The 18266-nt window shown below is 41.9% G+C and overlaps 1 protein-coding gene across 1 annotated transcript in view; it reads right to left on the reverse strand.

Annotated features, from left to right (window-relative positions):
* The window catches only part of trpm7 (transient receptor potential cation channel, subfamily M, member 7), a 41871-nt gene extending 24584 nt beyond the window's left edge, over nucleotides 1-17287 (reverse strand). The window contains exons 1-5 of the mRNA XM_072695834.1: nucleotides 17178-17287; nucleotides 3851-3930; nucleotides 1962-2000; nucleotides 1654-1849; nucleotides 785-998 (exon numbers count right to left, since the gene is read on the reverse strand). Of these exons, the coding sequence (XP_072551935.1) occupies nucleotides 785-998; nucleotides 1654-1849; nucleotides 1962-2000; nucleotides 3851-3930; nucleotides 17178-17180 (532 nt within the window). The 5' untranslated portion in view covers nucleotides 17181-17287. The remainder of the gene's footprint in view (nucleotides 1-784; nucleotides 999-1653; nucleotides 1850-1961; nucleotides 2001-3850; nucleotides 3931-17177) is intronic.
* Nucleotides 17288-18266: the final 979 nt, after the last annotated feature.

Here is an 18266-nt window from a genome sequence, read left to right on the forward strand (position 1 = left end):
TTTAAGAGTGTCTAATGTGTGTATGTGTGTGTATATTTAACAGCATATATATATGATGTATGGGGTTATACTAGCTAGAATGGCATTCTGGCACCCTGTATGGTCTTGGCAAAGGTTTGTATGTGATATAATATATAAAATATATAATTTGTGCAAGAAGAAAAATTCTACCACCTTCCAAACTCCAACTTTACAACAATAGGCCTGTAAATACTCTGATCAGCCATAACATTTATACCACCTACCCAATATTGAGTAGGTCCCTCTTATGCCACTACAACAGATCTGACCACGCAAGGCATAGACTCTAGCACAAAGTTGTTAGCAGCATATTCTTTATGTTCAGTAATTAGTGAAGTGAGGCCTCCATGGAATGCATTAATAAACCTTTGGTGCCCATGACCCTGTCGCTGGTTCATGGTTGTCCTTTCTTAGACCACATTTGGTAGATACTGACAAATGCATATATGAAACACCCTACAAGATCTGCCTGAAGTTTTGGAGATGCTCTGACCCAGTCGTCTAGCCATCACAGCTTGGCCCTCATCAGAGTGACTCAGATTCTTATGCTTGCTCATTTTTCCTGCTTTTTAACACATTGTCTTCAAGAACTGACTGTTCACTTACTGCCCAATATTTCCACTCCTTTACTGATGCCACTGTAGATGAAAATAATCAATGTTTCTCATTTCACCTGTCAATTTTATGTTAATGTTATGGCTGATCGGTGTATGTGTATAACTGAGTCTGAGGGTGTGTGAGCATGTATGTGCATGTTTCTTGCCTGTGTTAACTCCCCCGGTAAGTATCCAGGCCCCTGTGGTTACAGCTGCTTTAATGAGCCCCTTCCCCACCACCTGTTTGATTCGGGGGTGGAGGTCAAAGTTTTGGATTCCTCCGTGCACTGAGATGACAATTTTTGGAAGATCCATCTGCCACTCCTTCAACATCAGCCTCAGGATTGCTTCGGGCCGTGAATCGTGGGACAGCCGCACATACTGCACACATGCACAAAAACACACACACAATATGCAGTCACAGACAAACACAGGCTCTTTAGTGTTTCACTGAGTCTACTGTTTATAGTTCAGGTCAACTTTTACTGTTTATGGACAATAAAAATATTTCAGACTGCTTCATCTCATAAACGCGGCCCTTACTTTAAGAGTAAAGAGACATTAGAATCCACAGAGCAGTAAGCTCAATGAGTTACTCTAAGAACATAAATAGTTTACATTATTTTAAGACAAAATCAGTTAGCAATATTAACTGTGATGCACATTAAAAAGATGAATAGAGGTTACATCAAGCATGCTGTTCATGGAATTGTTTGTTCCCCCCAAAAATGTCCAAAAGTCTCTCAATACAGAATGGCAGCTTCTCCAACCTGACTAGCTTATCTTCCCAACGTAATGTTTAACTGGGTATTTGTTAATGTGAACAACTGTACATTTAGCTGAAACAGTAAAGTAATATGTGAACATTATGGGTTGTACAATGATGAGTTTTTACAAGCCAACAGGTTTGTGTTCAAACACTAATTGGTTAGTCACTATTACAAATGTGAAAATTGGTCTAAACCTTTGTGGAGCATTTCCAGACTACTAAAGGACATTTGTTTATATTAGTCAAACGGTGTGTGTGAGTTTATACCTTGGCTCTGTAGGAGTGTGACCCCCCTTGGAAGTTAATGATGCCATAGGCGTCAGTGGGGCTTTGCTCTGTGTGTTTCTCTACGCTCCACTCCTCCTGCGGCTGCTGTGCCTCCCCCAGCTTCACATCTGAATATTTCATTGCCAGACTGGCAGTGAAGCCCACATGCTGCCGGACCAGCCGGCCGCAGCAGCACCTGCACACGCAAAACATGTTAAAAAAGTAGCTATATACAGTGAGTAATAACAATAATAATATGTATTAATAATATGAATTATACTCATCATACATCACCATCATATTCTCACCTGACCAGTTGCTGGCAGATCTGGCATCCTGGAAGGCATCTGCAGAGGGAAAAAAATCAAAATCAAAATCAGCGACACCGAGGACTGGGATTTGAATGGCACCCAACATCATATTCCTATTTTATATGAATAAAGTTTTCAATTATAAGAGCTTTTTAATACTGTGCTGTTATTCAGAGACGAGTAAGACCCTTTCTCAGTGTGAGTGTGTGATTAGCGCCTTTGGTGGCATTGAGCTTTATCTACAGGCAGAGAGAGAGAGAGAGAGAGAGAGAGAGAGAGTCTCAAGGCCTCATGGCTTTTCTGACGTTCGTACACACAAAAAAAAAAAAAAAAAAAAAAAGGAAAAGAAGTTGACCCTCTGAAAAGTGCAGAGAAGCTGTTCCCTCCGAGGGGTGGGAGAGAGACTGGCACAATCACAGGAAGCCATTAGAGTTACAATCCAAACAGGAAGATCTGATTCTCAACCAATCAAACAGTAACTCATAACTCTGACTCAATAAAACAGGAGATAACTGCTGGAAAGTGTCAGTGATCTGGAGCTCAGTTACACACTTACTAACACACGTAATGAAATTCGGAGTCTGTGTTAAAATACAAACATCTCTAAACTTTCACTTTTTATATAATTTTATACACACACACACACACACACACACACACACAAACACAAAAACACACAAAATACACGGTCATATTAAAACATTATGACCTGGTTTGGAATAAACTTTATTATTACCCATGATATTAGCTCCACTGACCATATAGGAACACCTAATCTGATTCTCTGCATACTTTGTTAGCCTTCTTTCTCCCAGTTCTTCAATGGCCAGGTATTATTTGGATGGTGGTTTATTCTTAGCACTGACACTGATGTGGTTGTGGTGGTGTGTTCATGTGTGTTGCGTTGTTAGAGAACCATCCACCAGCCAGAAATATCCAGCCAACAGTGTCCTGTGATCACTGATGAATGACTAGAGGAAGAAAAGAAGACCTAACAAACGATACAGAGAAGCAGATGAACTACAGTGTGTAATTATAGAATTACAAAATGCTCCTGTATGGTCATTGAAGCTGATGTAATTAGCAGAGTTCATTCCAAAGCAGGAGTGGTCCTAATATTCTGATATGGCTATATGCATATATGCATTCTCCAATGTATTTATACAGATGTGTGGGTGTATGTGTGCACATGTGTGTGTAAGTAACTAGGATACAGCCGTGTAGCAGAAAGAGATGAAAAAGAGAGATGGAGAAAGAGAGAGAAAAGCTAGGGAAAGAAAAAGGACATAGCTTCTGCTGCATCAGCCAATAATCAGGCAGATTTCAGCCTGAGCTATATAACAACCAATCAGGAGAGAGAGATCAGGGTGATATGAGGCACATTCCAGTGCGTGTGTGGACTTCTCCTGGTTCCCCTCAGGAATGCTGGAGTAAATCTGCTCTGTCCTGCTTTCACACACATCTTTTGCCACTTGGGCCAGCGCTACAGTGATAGCTTGCCTAAAAGCTCCCCCCTACATCCCCCAGCCCCCCTTCTTCCCCAAAAAAGTTGTCCATCTTTCAAGTGCATCTTTATTTTAATACTGGACTAATAGAAGATTCTAGCCCACCAATTAGCACTGGGGCTTCAAAGCTTAAACAGCTAACAAGCAATAGAAACGTGTAGCCCACTAATTAGCATGATTTAGCTATGAGGGGGGCAGGGTTGTTTACATAGTTTCTGACTGTACACTTATCACACTTTAGTCCATACGTACAGATATCAGTGTCACAGAATGCCAGAAACCATTTAAGCAAGTAATTTAGGCAAGCAATAAGCTAGTAATTGGTGGGATGTAAGCTTAACCTAAAATTAAAGAAGTGTGTGTGTGTGTGTGTGTGTATACCTGTGAGGGTCTTTTGACACTGGCAGTATGTAGACACATTCCCTTTTGGTGAAAGTGCTTTCTATCCAGGATTTCTGGGACTGCAAAAAGAGAGAGACAAAGAGAGAGAATCAGTACATGCAAAATCAAGGTGGCATGTTGGAGCAAGTTTCTCCATCCAGACTGCTGTAGATCCGCCTCCCATGAAGCTCAGCTCACGTCATTCATACTTCTGGTGTGCTTGGAAGGGGCGGAGATTCTGGACAGTCAAGATTGGATAGTCAGACTAGAGCTGGATCTCCAGGAGCTTTGAGCTTAGTTGGAAGTGGAGCTGGAGATTGTCCCCTCAGGTTAAACATTCTTGTCATTCTGCCTCATCCAGACTGACGAATCGTTGGTGTTTTCACTCGGAACCTTTAGGGGGTGCCGATTTGGCCTGACACGTGGAGAGGGGAGGCAACCGCCTCCATATAGCATGATCTCACATATAATACTAGGTGAACAAGAACTGCCATATTTTCATGAAATGAAATGTGGTGCTTTGTATGTCAATTATCATTATCAAGAGAGCCAATCACAGTCACTCCCCCAATCACAGTCAGGGGAGGTCAGAAAACAAACAAGGCAGCAATAAAGACCAATCACAATCAGGGCGCAGAGTCTCGGGAAAAAAACAAGGTGGTGATTAGGAACAATCACAGTCAGGGGAAAGTCTCAACAACGTTGGAATAAACAAGGCAGCAATTAGGACCAATCATAGCCCTCTTTCCACTGCAGGGCCAAATGGTTACTAAAGCCATGCCGTACTGTTCCGCGCCAGTACGTACCAGTACGTACCAGTTCGTTTCTCTAGTTTTTCCTTTTGCTAAATCAGGGTCAGGAAGTGCCCGGGATCTCGTAATAATTACGCAACAGTCTCGCACCACAACTTCTAGCCTAATGTAGTTAGTTAACGCTAGCTAACGCTACATAACTTACTAAAGCCGCATGCGGAAATCCCACTCATTTCAAACCATGCCAGGAAGCCCATTCAATAGCTGTAGAATGCCAATTAAAGATGAAATCTCCTGGCATGAGTGTATGTTGATTTCAGTATGTCGTTAGCACTATGCTAACGTATAGCTATAGATGTGGTCCTGGCTGATAATAAAAAATCATTAACATATTCCAGCACAGCTGTTACAAATCAACTGCTTTTTAAGTAGCAGGGGTAGCACTGTTGGATGAGCCCAGTAGACTGGCCATGCTCATGTAGTCGGAGGATTGTTGGACAAGCCAGTCAGCTGGGCGGTGCTAACGCTGCGATCGCACTGTTGGATGAGGTCCGTAGCCGACTCAGGTTTGCTAAACTTGTGCTGCTGCAGTGTCTAAAGTGTACTTGTTGTATTTGTAAGCGCTCAGTGCTGAACCGTGTCCATGTGGAAAAGCCACCGGAACAGTTAATGAGGTGGAGATTAAGACCACTCACAGAAAGGGATCCAATCACAGTCAGGGGAGGGGTCTTAGAACTAACCAGGCAGCAAATAAAGGCCAATCACAGTGAGGGGGAGTCCTTGCTGACTTTGAATATTCCTGAATCTTCCTGTGATGAAACACTCAAACAGCGATTTTGGTATTTGAATACTGCCGCCTGAAAACAGTTGCACAGACTAATTCACTTCAAATAAGTGTGCACTGCCGCTATGAGCAAGTGTGCAGCATGCTGGAGCGACACAGACCCCTCTCTCTGGCTTTGAGGGCGCTTGCTAATCCAGTGCTGAAAGGAAACCCCAGCAGGATCAGAGGCAACTTAATGAAACAAATTTATGTAATCAGAGAAAATCCTGCGTGTTTGAGGTGCGGGTCCATCGGGGGCTTGAATTAACTCCAGCTCAAAAACTTCTCCGCCTGCACAGTTGGAGGGATTTAACTCTGAAGAATTTTTAATTAAACCTCAGTTCCTGATACCTGTCTACTCTCTTGCCCTGACACACCAGGGCCCTGGCCTTGCTTTGTCACAGTCAGAAACGAAACAAGCCCCTGCAGTTGCCATCGAGAGAGAGAGTGAGAGAAAGAGAGAAAGAGAGAGAACGCGAGAGAGAAAGAGAGAGAGCGCAGAGCAAAATACTCTGTAAAAGGCAGAGCTAAACTCACATGAGGCAATCACACGTAAGGGGTTGTAATAAAGTCATGACATTTAGATAACTCCACTGTAACGCCGTAATTACTCTGCGACATGTCTTGCGATACTGTATCGGTTCTCAAAAACACAGTATTGATTTTTTAATAAATGGTTTACTATGTAAAGATTGGCAGCAGACAGTGGTTCAATTTGTGTTGCGTTTAAACCTGACCTCTAGATAGCAGTGTCGGACTCTGTCCCCAGAGCCCCCCGTAATGACTGCATAAAAAGCTAACTTTCCCTCATTTTACTCAGATTTTATGCTCATGATGTTTTTAAATAGTATGACAGTTTTAAAAATAAAATTTGACTGGCAATAAAAAACTAAAAATAAAATCACAACATAATCACCTTGCTTACAGTATCACTATATATCGCAACATATATCTCACCCAAACACAAAGTGATCATCATTATACCAGATAATTACGAGATAATTACCAGATAACAACATAACAATGCTATGCATTGAGTTATGGTATAAAAATGAAGATCTGCTGTGGATGCTTAGCCTAGCATCTCATCTAACAATTAGCAGAGAAGCTCTCAACACAAAGGAAACAGTATAGGCCTGCACAGTGCACACTGAACTATAAGATGAAAGATTAGGTAACTGCTGTGGTGGTGGGCACCAGGATGCTCTGTGTTAATCTCTGCTCAGCGTAGGAGCTAACTTAGCAGTTAGCATCCTGGTTATCCAGGATTTTTTTTTACATAAACAGTAAAAACTATAGTAATATGATTTCCTGACCAGCTGTCTAGGCTGTCTATGTTTATTTACAGCCAGAGGGGAATAAACAAAAAGTCAAGTTCAGAGACTGCTAACAGTAGCGTCTCATTCGTTTTGGGCCTGCAGAACTTGGCTGATTGACTGCATTTGGGGCCAATGATCAATTATTCGATTATTCACCAAACTGTTACTTTAAGGTTTAATGGAAAGTTTGAAAAAGATACAATAGTCGGAAACTTTGGTGCTATATAGAACCCTTTTTGAAAGAACCCTCTACAACAGATTTTCTATGTATAGGAGGGACACTTTCACCAGGCAAAGAATCATATAAGCATCAAGCAAAGGGTCATTTGAATTGTCATGGTTCTACTTAGAACTATTGTCTTGACTACAGAACCCTTGAAGAACCCCCTTCATACAAGTGTAGTACCACGCCAACCCAACAAATCACACTTGGATGCTTAAACAGCTCTATTTATTATAAGTACAGCACAAAAAAGGTTCAAAGAGTCAAATAACATTTTGTTCAGCAGACTACAAAAAAAGCTTTTGTAGCCGGCGATACGTTGCCTTTAAAGGGTTCCATTATTATTACGAGTCTAAGACCTCTTTTATCCGTACTCTATAGAACCCTTCATCATTAGTGTGGTTTAAGAACGATCTACCTCCAATTCCGGATCGTCCTCTCTCTGCAGCAGCACCGAGTACCGGATCATACTGTTGCCCGTCCACCATCGCCAAACACACATACACACACTCACACAGTCCCTATTCCAGCTCAAAGTGATGTGTGTTAATCGCGAGGTGGTAGTGGAGGATGGGGGTATGCAAGTTAAAGGCTGAGCGACTCTCTTCCTCTCTCTTTCTGCTGAAAGGTTAATGAGTAAAGGGCCTGGCTCACCCAGAGAGAGAGAGACATACATCACTGTGCCTTTCTCTCTTTCAGTAACCAAGCACACACTGGAGAATCTCTTTACAGGTCTCACACTCTCTCTCTCTCTCACACACACACACACACACACACACACACACACACACACACACACACACACACACACACACACTACTAAGAACCAGGGACAGGCTGATATCTCGGTCAGCTGTTATTATCGGCTGATGCAGATGAAAAATTCTGCAGGAAGTTAGAAACCTTTGTAGTCCAGGTGCAGCAGGAGCTGCTTACAACTTTGCTTTAATATGGAAAGAAAATAAATCAACAAAGAAAAAAATATATATTTATATATGAAGAACTAGGAGTGTAATGATGCACATATTCATATCAAACCACCACAATAGGGATATCACAGTTAGGTGGACACATGGCAGCAGACAAAGACTGACAAATATAAGTAAACATAAACATAAAGTTTACAAGTGCGAGTTCTACCGTAAACCAGGTTTGCATGGCATTGTGGAAATTGTAGTGGATTTACAAGTATTGCTATGGTAACTGTAGTCTTTCTGTCTCCTCCACCTAAACAAAAATAGCTAAATAATGACTGTTTCTACTCACTACAGTTATGTAAGCTTGTGATTAGGGTCGGCATCGAAACAAGCAAACTTTCAAGCCAGCTGACAATCTGTACGTCCAGTCATGTTCAGTCACCTGGACACCCGTGCCAGCCATTAAGAATCATATTACGGCTGGATGCGTCATTGTTTATTTAAAAATCTCTTTTGTATCCTTTATTTTGCATTTTTGCTTTAGTGATACTCCACTTTTTTCCTAATTTTTGCTAATTGTTTTTTCCCCTCAAAAACACAATTGTATAGAAATATTTGAGATATTCTGGAATTTTCAAGATTTTCAACCATTTAATCAGGGTGGATTGAACAAGGACGGTGTGTCCACGTTGTTAGACAGACAGGGAACATTTTCCAAGACATGCGATTTACACACAACAGGCTGCAGCAGCTACCTCATAGGGGACTATACCAAACCAAATAAATCAATCAAAAGAAATTTAGGCTCAGCACATGCATTTCCGAAGGGGGTAGGGGGGCAATTGCCTTTTTCTGTTGTACCAAATTCATCCTGAATCGTGAGCAATCACAGATACGAGCAATGACAGACAAGGCTCACGCACACCAGCCATAAACACATAAGCACAAAAAAAGTGTCTGTGATGCGAATCTTGAGCTCAGAGAGTTACTAGACTTGTTTTTGCACAAATGTCAGAAAAAGAAAGACAACAGATTAAACCCTAGTTCAGCAACATGCTCTGATTGGCTCACGCTTCATCACAGAAAATTGCACACAGTGCTGAACGTATAAAATACTGCTGTACAACCTCCTAACGCACCACTCCACTGAGCACACACACTCACACAGAGTACGTTCCCACGCAGCCTCGCAGAAACAGCCTAGAGAGACACTTAACCTCTCTCATTTAGCCTGACTGCTCTTTTATTAGCGCACTGATAAGATCTCACACACACACACACACACACACACACACACACACACACTGTATACACACAACAAGGATCACAGTGGGTGACCATCTCTACTTAACACTGTAACAGTCTGAGTGCAAACTGCTAAACAGCTAAAAGTGGCCCTGATCGTTTTAGTGTGGTTGTTTATACTGAAGGTGCTGTCCATTCAGGACTACCAGTAGGCAGCCTTTTTAGGTAGCATGTGTGTACTCATAAGACAAAGGCATTCTCTTTCACAGGGCAGCACGCATTGAGAACTTAGCATTAGGAGCCCTTAAGCCTACGGCCTATGGCCTGTTATCGGCCCCTAAAAAAAACTGATTGGCCCATCTCAAATAAGTATTTTCCAACATTTTTTTCTAATTTATGATTATGTTCATACAGGTTACACTGTTTGCGACCTCAGGGACAAAGGAAAGTACAACGACCAGGCCAAGGAAGAGCCACATTTTACAGGAAACACTGGAGTTAAAATGCATTAAAGCTGTGAATATTCAAGCTGGGGAAAAAATCTAACAGATACATAGACTTAGTCACTTCTTAAGGCTCTTACAGGTTTTCATCTTTAAATGTGTCCTGTTCATGTAGATAGGCATTTTATAAATTCAACAGCATGTAAATGAGATGTATGCAGAAATGACTGCATAAATAACAAAACAATCTGGTGGAAATGGATTGAGTGATTAGCAAGTTACTGACGATTACTTTAGGAGAATCCCTATTAAGGGCTGAAATATATCATTTTTGGATTTTCAGTCTTGCTTTAGCATTTTAACTTTAATGCTTTCTTGCTAATAAGGCTATAGGCTTAACAGGCGAAGATAAACTGCTCTACGCTAAAAGGGTAGGGCTAAGCGACTGTAAGCTGAAAGGGTGGATATACTGTAGGTACATTAGTGACATCACAAAAAACAAACTGGGGAGTGATATATATAATTTTTACGAACATCAAACTTATTTTGCAAAACATGAATAAATAAATCAAAATACCTTCTTTCAAAATAAGAGTTTGATAAAGGCCCTTCAAAGGAACTGCACAGCTGATTGGTTTCTAGTCTGAAGGGTGAAGTCCACTCGAAGTAAAAGGAAAACGGGAATAAGGCCAAGGCTGATAATAATACTGACTGATAAAATACACATAAATATAAATTAACTACTGAAATTGTGCCACATGCTGCTAATCACACGAGTTATTTTGCCTACAGCAAGAGATCCATCATTGGTCCACTGCAATGTGGACTAATTAGCATATTCGCTCTTGACACACACCATGAGTGTGCACACAAGCTATTTTACTATATTACCATAAAGATGAAGTGTTTTTTCAAATATTTTCTGATCTGCTTTCTTTTGAAATGAGCAACAATGTTTATATGCAACCGTGCATCTCTTAATAAAGGCAGTTTTGTCCAGGTTAGGACAAAATAGTAGTATAATAGGTTAGATTTCAAAAATATACAGAAACTGTGTCTAAATTTGCAGTAAAATGCCATATTTTTGTTTCCTCTAGAGAATGTGTTGATTTGTTTCCACTTTAACTTACTCTAAAAATGGGGCGCACAAACTTTTGAACGCACGTATGCACTGTTTATTGAAAAAACACAAAAAAATAGAGATCTATTTTTTACCATATTGCCACAAAGATAGAATAAGTAGCTCATGCTATGAACACAACCAAACACAGGTCAGGCTTTTTCTGAGGAGCCTAAAAACTCAGAAAGTGAGGTGTGAAAAAGTTTGTGAACCCCTGCGCTGGTGTTCTCGATAACCTGTTCTTCACTTGCACGTTGTGTAACTGTGGCAAACTTTGTTCCCTCCCTCGTTGCGCTGTAACCTAGAGAAACACAGCTCAGAGGTTCTTTACCGCTTTCCCATAAGCCTCCACCTTATCTGCTCCAACAACTGCCCAGCGCCTGCTATAGTTGCATACAACACTTGCGTAAACTAGTTATTTAATAATTAAAGATTGGCTCACTTCATACACTGAAATTTATTAATGGTTCTAATAATGTAAAGCCAGTAGTTCTAATAAGCTCTAATATCGTTAATATCCAGAATAAAGTTCTAAGAATATTAATATTAATAATAAAGTTCTAATACACTACTATCGATATTTCAGAATTAACAATCGCATTCAGAGGCAGATAACTTTATTACATCTTCTTGCTAAAATACTTGAAATATTTACAAAAATCAAATAAGAATATTTTTTAGTTGCTGTTGATTTGTCTAAATTTGTTAAAATCGGCAATGTTTGCCTTCACTTTTCAAGTTTCAAGTGATCAAACGTATTTATATAAAAGGTGACTCAAACTAGTGTACATGCACGCACCACCCCCTCTACACGAGTTGGGAAATCACTGGCATGCAGTGCACATTTGCACACATGCGCAAGCATTCTTTTTTTCTGCAAGTTTTGTAAGATTAAAACCATGTTAAAATTTCACCATTCAATTTCTTCAGACATCTTTAACCAGTAACAGGCAACAGGATTCACTAACTCAGAGGCAGAAGCTATAATAGATCACATATTCCCACTCAGAGAACCGGATCTCTGCACGGTAATCTGTACGAGGATATGTACATTTCTTTTTAAATCTTTTAAAATTCATAACTAACACAATTGTGAGTTTTGTGCCACACTCGCATCTATAAACAAGTTTATAAACAGTTTCTACAGTTAATGAATCTGTAATTAAACAAGTCTACATGGTCTGAAGCAAGATCAGGTTGAAGTTAAATTGCAAGAGTGAAAGAGTGAGAGAGGCAGATAGAGAGAGACCGAGCAGGTGTGTGAGAGAGAAAAAGAACAAATGAACTACATACAAACTAAAAAAATACATTCTCCTGATTAAATACACATATTTCTAATAATATTAATATCCACAACTAAGTTCTAATAATATTAATATTCATGAAAACATTTTAATTACTATCTATATTTCAGAAGTCAGTCACATCTTGAGGTAAAAACTCTGGCTCTAAACACAACACTTTGACGGGACCTTCAACTCTGATCCAGCTGTTTGCCCCCCTAAGCTGATCTGGACAGTCCCAGGATTCAGTCCCAACTTCCACAGTTGATAAATGTTTACGTGCCGGTATCGCCACACTAACTACATCACAAGTATGCCTGTATCGTAGATTCCCGTATTTTGTGAATTGGAGTCAGGGAGAGACTCCACTCAGTTGGACCAGAGCCACCTGGCAGGATAGTCAGAATACAGTATTACCGGATAACATTACACTCAAAACATCCCCCTCCCACCGGACCCACTGCCCCCCGCTACACTACAATACAGAGCTCAGCTGCAAAGGAGCGGATTACAACACACACACACACACACACACACACACACACACACACACACACACACACACACACTTTTCCAGCACACATCACCCGAACCCCATTCTGAAAATCACACACTGACCGCACCTCCACTGCGTCCATTCCTCCCCCTCACTCTCTCGCCTGCCCGTATGAGCATTAGAATAAGCTGAGGCATGTGACACTCTTAAGTTACTGTGTGTGGAAAAAACTTTCCCACCGCCCCCCCATAACAGGACTATACGGAGAGAGAGAACGAGAGAGTGAGAGAGAGACCTGCACAGTTTAGCAGAACTATCGGCCAAGCAATAGTTAAAGCGATCAGCCTAGATAGTCGATCAGCCAATAAATGCTTGGTGTTTCTGGTGCTGCGCTACATTGTAAATGTCAGGTCCGAATGACTAGCGCTTTAAAACCTCGACTCTTAACTATATAGACTCTGGTGGAGGCGTCTGGTGGTGTAATCCCTCCACTGACCTGCAGCCACAGCGTCCCTTTAAACGGCTGCCCGGCCGTAATGAGGGGTTCTAGAGGGCTCAGTGTGTAAACCCCATAATCAGACAGGAGTGTTTATTGCTGCACTGAAATCCCACTTTAATGCCAATAAAGCAGGTTTTCAGCCATGAGATCATCATACTGCTGCTCGTGGGGCTCGTCTCGCTTTATTCCTGTTTGTTTACGCAGGACTTCAATCTGTTTTCATACATCAGACAGAATTACCACACTCAGACCGCACTCAGCTTAAACTACACTCAGATCACAGAACTACCTTCTGTTTTCATACATCTCACAAAATTACTGCACACAGACTGCAGTCAGAGTACTCTGGCCAGACTAAAGTACTCCACTCACACAAGCGTTTTTTTTCTGGACCCGGGAGAATCTGCTAGTGTGGTACTTTGGTCAAGTGTAAAAGCTGTTTCCCCAAGAACCGCTCTCCAGTACTTCTGGATTCAGTGGTCTGTGGTTCGCTTCTTGTGAGGCCCACCGCAGGTGTAGAAGCTGTCCTCTCACGGCGGCGCTCGTGGTGGTTGCGTGATTTTGCATGGTTTATTTTGTCATTAGACTTTTTCGACTTAACGCCTGCATGGCTACAACAATTCTCCTATGAGAATGGCTCATTGTTTACAGGTGTTCCTGCCATGACTCCAGCTCTCAAGCTCTGTAAGAGTGTTTGTATGCAAGGAAAATAAGGAAACCATCCATGGATTCCTAATGGAATTCTTCTGTGTGAAAGCAAACCAGTGACCATTAACCTCTCCCCTAAACGAGCCTAGAATCCGTCCCGAGTGCATACTTTTGATTCGGGACAAATATGAAAGGTACTCTGTTTAGATGTGCTCAATAATTTAAAAACCCTTTTGTCTGATTAAGTCCACTTGCAAAAGTTTGGACACCCCAAGTGAAATTAAGTGAACAAATCCTCAACAGAATACACACTTTAAACAAATAATAAGCTGGGAAACATTGAACATAATAACTTAATACATCTTGCAACACCCCATCAATCACCTGGGATTCCACAGCAACCATCTACTGACATCCTAGCAACCACATAACACGCATTTAGCAACACCCTAGCAACTGCAGAGCAACCACCTCTGCTTAAGCTGCGCAATCACTTCGCCTTTTCTACAAGAAATGCATTTTTACACTTTTCTAATTGACTAAAGGAAAGGGATCGCATCAGTGTCTGCCTCTGAGCATGAAAGTATTTACGAAACTTCAACAACAGAAGGAACAAATGAAGACGCCTTAAACACACCAACTACAGAAAACCTAGATCTGCTTTCAGCCTCAGTATACTTATCACACAATATCAGACACAGCAAAATAAGCAGTTTTAGCTGAATCCCGCAGCGCTGACTTTCTGGTGCGGACCCTCTACGCTTTTAAGACGACGAGTCATTTCATTAGCTCACTCAAAGTACAACCTCTAAAGGCTTTTAAAAGTTAGAAACCATGATTTCACAATGATGCCACACTGTGACACTGAACAGGAAGCTAATGTAATGTCAGTACAATTAGAAGTAAGGCATTTGGGCATATCCTGCTAGTAAGAACACGCTCATCGCTCTAGACCACGGAGAGCTCAGTGTTACAGCCACAAAACACAATTACATGTGCCATGAGCTGAAGTGTGCGCTAGCCAGTGAACTAAAGCTGACTTTCAAAGACTCTGTGTTTATAGTGTGCTCAATTCTGTGCTACACCATTTTTACAGTAACGGAAGCATGCGTGTCTAAACGTGCTAATGTGTGTAGTGTGAAAGGCATGTACTAAAGTCTGTGGTAAACTGTACAGAGCATATGCTAAAGCTTGAATTAAAGCATGTGCTAAAGCATGGGCTAAACTCTTAGTTAAACTTTACACTGAGTGTGCTAAATCATATACCATCATATTTATAATATACCACATATTAGCATGTAGTAAAGCAAGTGTGCAAAAGCATGTGCTTGAATTGACCACTGATGCCAGAGCAACTGACGTGCCACTGTCGACCTGTTAACCTGCAGTTAACCTCTAAAATAAACACCTATCACCTAAGAGCATGCCACAACATCTCGATAGTGTCCTCTGAGCCAAAGGTAGTTATTCCCACTATGAGGTAGGTGGTCTGATATGATAATGATTATATTCTGATATGACTGTGTGTGTGTGTGTATATATGCATATACACACGAGATCTGTTTAACGCTGCGTTATGCGAGTCATATTTAAGTCAAATCTGATAATGGACTATTTTACGTTCAGTGACAATTCTGTATCCCTCAGCTTGTCCAGAAAAGCGTGTCCCTAACTGGTTGCTTAAAGAGTGAATTAGACTTCCCGACTGTTTGGGGAGCCCAGGATGCCAAAGTGTCTATTAAAGTGTAAATAACAACGTACATTTAAGTGCATACTAAAGTGTCAACTAAAACTGAACCGTATACGACTGTCTGTCAGTGTGTGCCATATTAATGTGCGTGTACTAGTGTACTAAACCTCCCGCCCATGTTATGAGACTCTACGAAACAATCTTGATCCACCTCTCTAGCACTTTCTCTCTCCTTGTCTTTCTCTTTGTCCCGGAGGCACGAACGACACAGGTCTGTGGCTGTCAGAGAGGTGAATGGAGTCTTTCAGCACACTCTCACACAGTCAGCTGAATCAGGTGCAGGGTTCACAGAAAGGCCTTTAGAGGAGCCGGACGTAGGCCACATTTCGCACAGCTCATCACCTGCGTCCCCACTGACTGACGCCCACCGCTGCTTCCGCTAAAAACATTAAAAAAAAAACCCACAGAGCCGTAAGAGGTCCAGCAGGACACAACACGAACCAACGGCTCCCAGGTGAGGAGCGGCGGGGTAATAACCTGTCGTACAGTCTCAGCGGGGTGTAGGAGGGTGGGCGGTCTACTCTAATCTGCAGAGTCAGAAGGCAAGAGAGAAATGTGGAAGGATTGAGGGCGGTGTAATGATTCACAGGTCCGTCCTGAAGGATCAGGGTCCTGCCAGCACGCCTTCAGCCTGGCACACGTGAAGAGTGAAAAAGCCACAGCATAATAACACAACGTCATGCATGCCTGCGCGAGATCATTTAAACGCCCGCAGTATTCATATTAATATTAAGAACGGTTATTCAGTCATTGTATAAATAAAAAATATTCATATATAGAGATATTTATATATAAGATATGATACTTTAAAACACAGTAAATAATAAAGCGTATACCTATTTATGGTCATTTCCTGTGATTGTGTTCGCATTCATATACACTTTACTAAAAACATACATTATTTACTGCATTATACCATAATCAATCACAGGAAATGACCATAATAGACATACCCTTTAGTATTTACTGTATTTGTAGCATATATATATACACACACACACAAGTATTGTCTTAGCAGGTGTGTATAAAGTGTGTGAGACAGCCACACGACTCATATATAATAAACACACAAAAACATCATATATCAAATATGTGTTATTTCACACTTTGTGATTATAGCCCTTCATAGCCCTCATAAACGAGCAATCTTTAAGACAGTAGGTGGCTCAGGCTAAAGCTACTGACTTTGTAGGAGCGAAGCATGAAGAGCTGTCAGGAGTATCTAAACAACAAACCTCTGAGGTTGATATGTTTACAAATGTGTGGCATTAAATCCATGAGCAAAAGGAAAAGATTACCCCCCAAGAAGGCAGCTGTGGTGCATATTTCGCCAGATTGTCTCGGTGAAGTGTGAACGAGCTCAGCACACATCTGGCCGGCTTGAAGTTGGAATTACTCCGTTCCACCTTAAATGCTGCAGCAGTTTCATTCTGGCGCCCGCGGGCGCCAGAATGAAACTGCTGCAGCATTTAAGGTGGAACGGAGTAATTCCAGCCCGAAGCCAACTTCAAGCCCCGTCGGTTAGCATGGTAGCAGCAGCAGCAGGAGGAGAAGAAGCAGAGCAGGCATAACGGACAGACCGTGACAAACCCGACAAATCCTTAGCCACTCCTCGACTGTTATCACCACGATAATGGAAAGAGGGGGATAACAGTAGAAAAAAAAAATAATAATAATAAAATATTTCCCGGACCCCGAAGGCTGTCATGCGGCGCTATTGTCACCGGGACTCCTGCCACGCAGCACGGCCAACACGAGGGTTAGGTTGGGTTGAGAAAGGGAAAGCAAGCAGAGGACTAGAAGCCGTACCATTCTCTCCACCGTTGGGGCTCAACGCTCCGGGGACTTCAGCCATCTACGGGCGGCGGGGTCGCTGCTTAAGCCCGGCTGCGTGTCTCTCATTCCGCTGCGGATCCGCACTGACGCACAGCGCGCTGCCTGCGCGAAGGGTCAGCTGAGTCAGCCCGCGCGCGGTCACGTGAGAGAGCGAGCGACAGCGTAAGGGTGGAGCCAGTGCAGGCCGCGTCCCAAATCGAGGGTTGAAGGGAGCGAAACCTTTCTACGTTCAGAGACGACACCGAAAGTGTCGCTTCACAAACTGCAAATTAGTTTAGAGCTTTTAGCTAGTGTTTTTAAAAAAGTACTGCATGTTTTAATAAAGGGTGCCAATTCTGTTACATGAGTTAAAATATAGGGAGCGACAGTGTCCTAGTTGGTGCAATAGAAGCTCATCTGTTGCTGTACAGTATGTGTTGGGCATCCCTAAATCCTTCGTCAGTGGTCTCAGGATGTTACCCACAGGATGCTGATGGCTGGATATTTCTAGGTAGCGGACTATTCTTAGTCCAGCGGTGATGCTGAGGTGTTTAAAAACTCCAGCAGCACTGCTGTGTCTGATCCACTCGTACTAGCACAACCTACACTAACACACTACCATCATGTCAGTGTTATTGCAGTGCTGAGAATGACCCACCACCCAAATAGTATCTGCTCTGTGGTGGTCCAGAGGGGTCATGTCTATTGAAGAACAGGGTGGAGGCTAAGGAAGTATGCAGAGAAACAGATGGACAACAGTCTGGAATAACAGAAATACAAAGTGCTCCTGTATGGTTTTAATGTAATGGCTGGTCGGTGTATATCATATCTACAGTCAGTTGTTCAGCACCTCCTCTTTCTTATTCATACAGTTTGTAGGTTCTTGTTCAAATTAAGGCAGATTGCAAACTGCAGATTTCATTCCTCTTTGGTGCGTAATGATCGGGGAAACGTTCACAGGCACAATTGTTCAAAGTAGTGGTGAACAGAACCAGGCGTCCAAAGAGTTTAATGCCTCTAAACACTCTCTAGCAGAAAGCTATTACACTAAATGGTTGTGAAAACATGGTCTAATGACACGGC

The sequence above is a fragment of the Salminus brasiliensis genome, chromosome 13, assembly GCF_030463535.1.
Source record: "Salminus brasiliensis chromosome 13, fSalBra1.hap2, whole genome shotgun sequence".
In the NCBI taxonomy this organism is placed as follows: domain Eukaryota; kingdom Metazoa; phylum Chordata; class Actinopteri; order Characiformes; family Bryconidae; genus Salminus; species Salminus brasiliensis.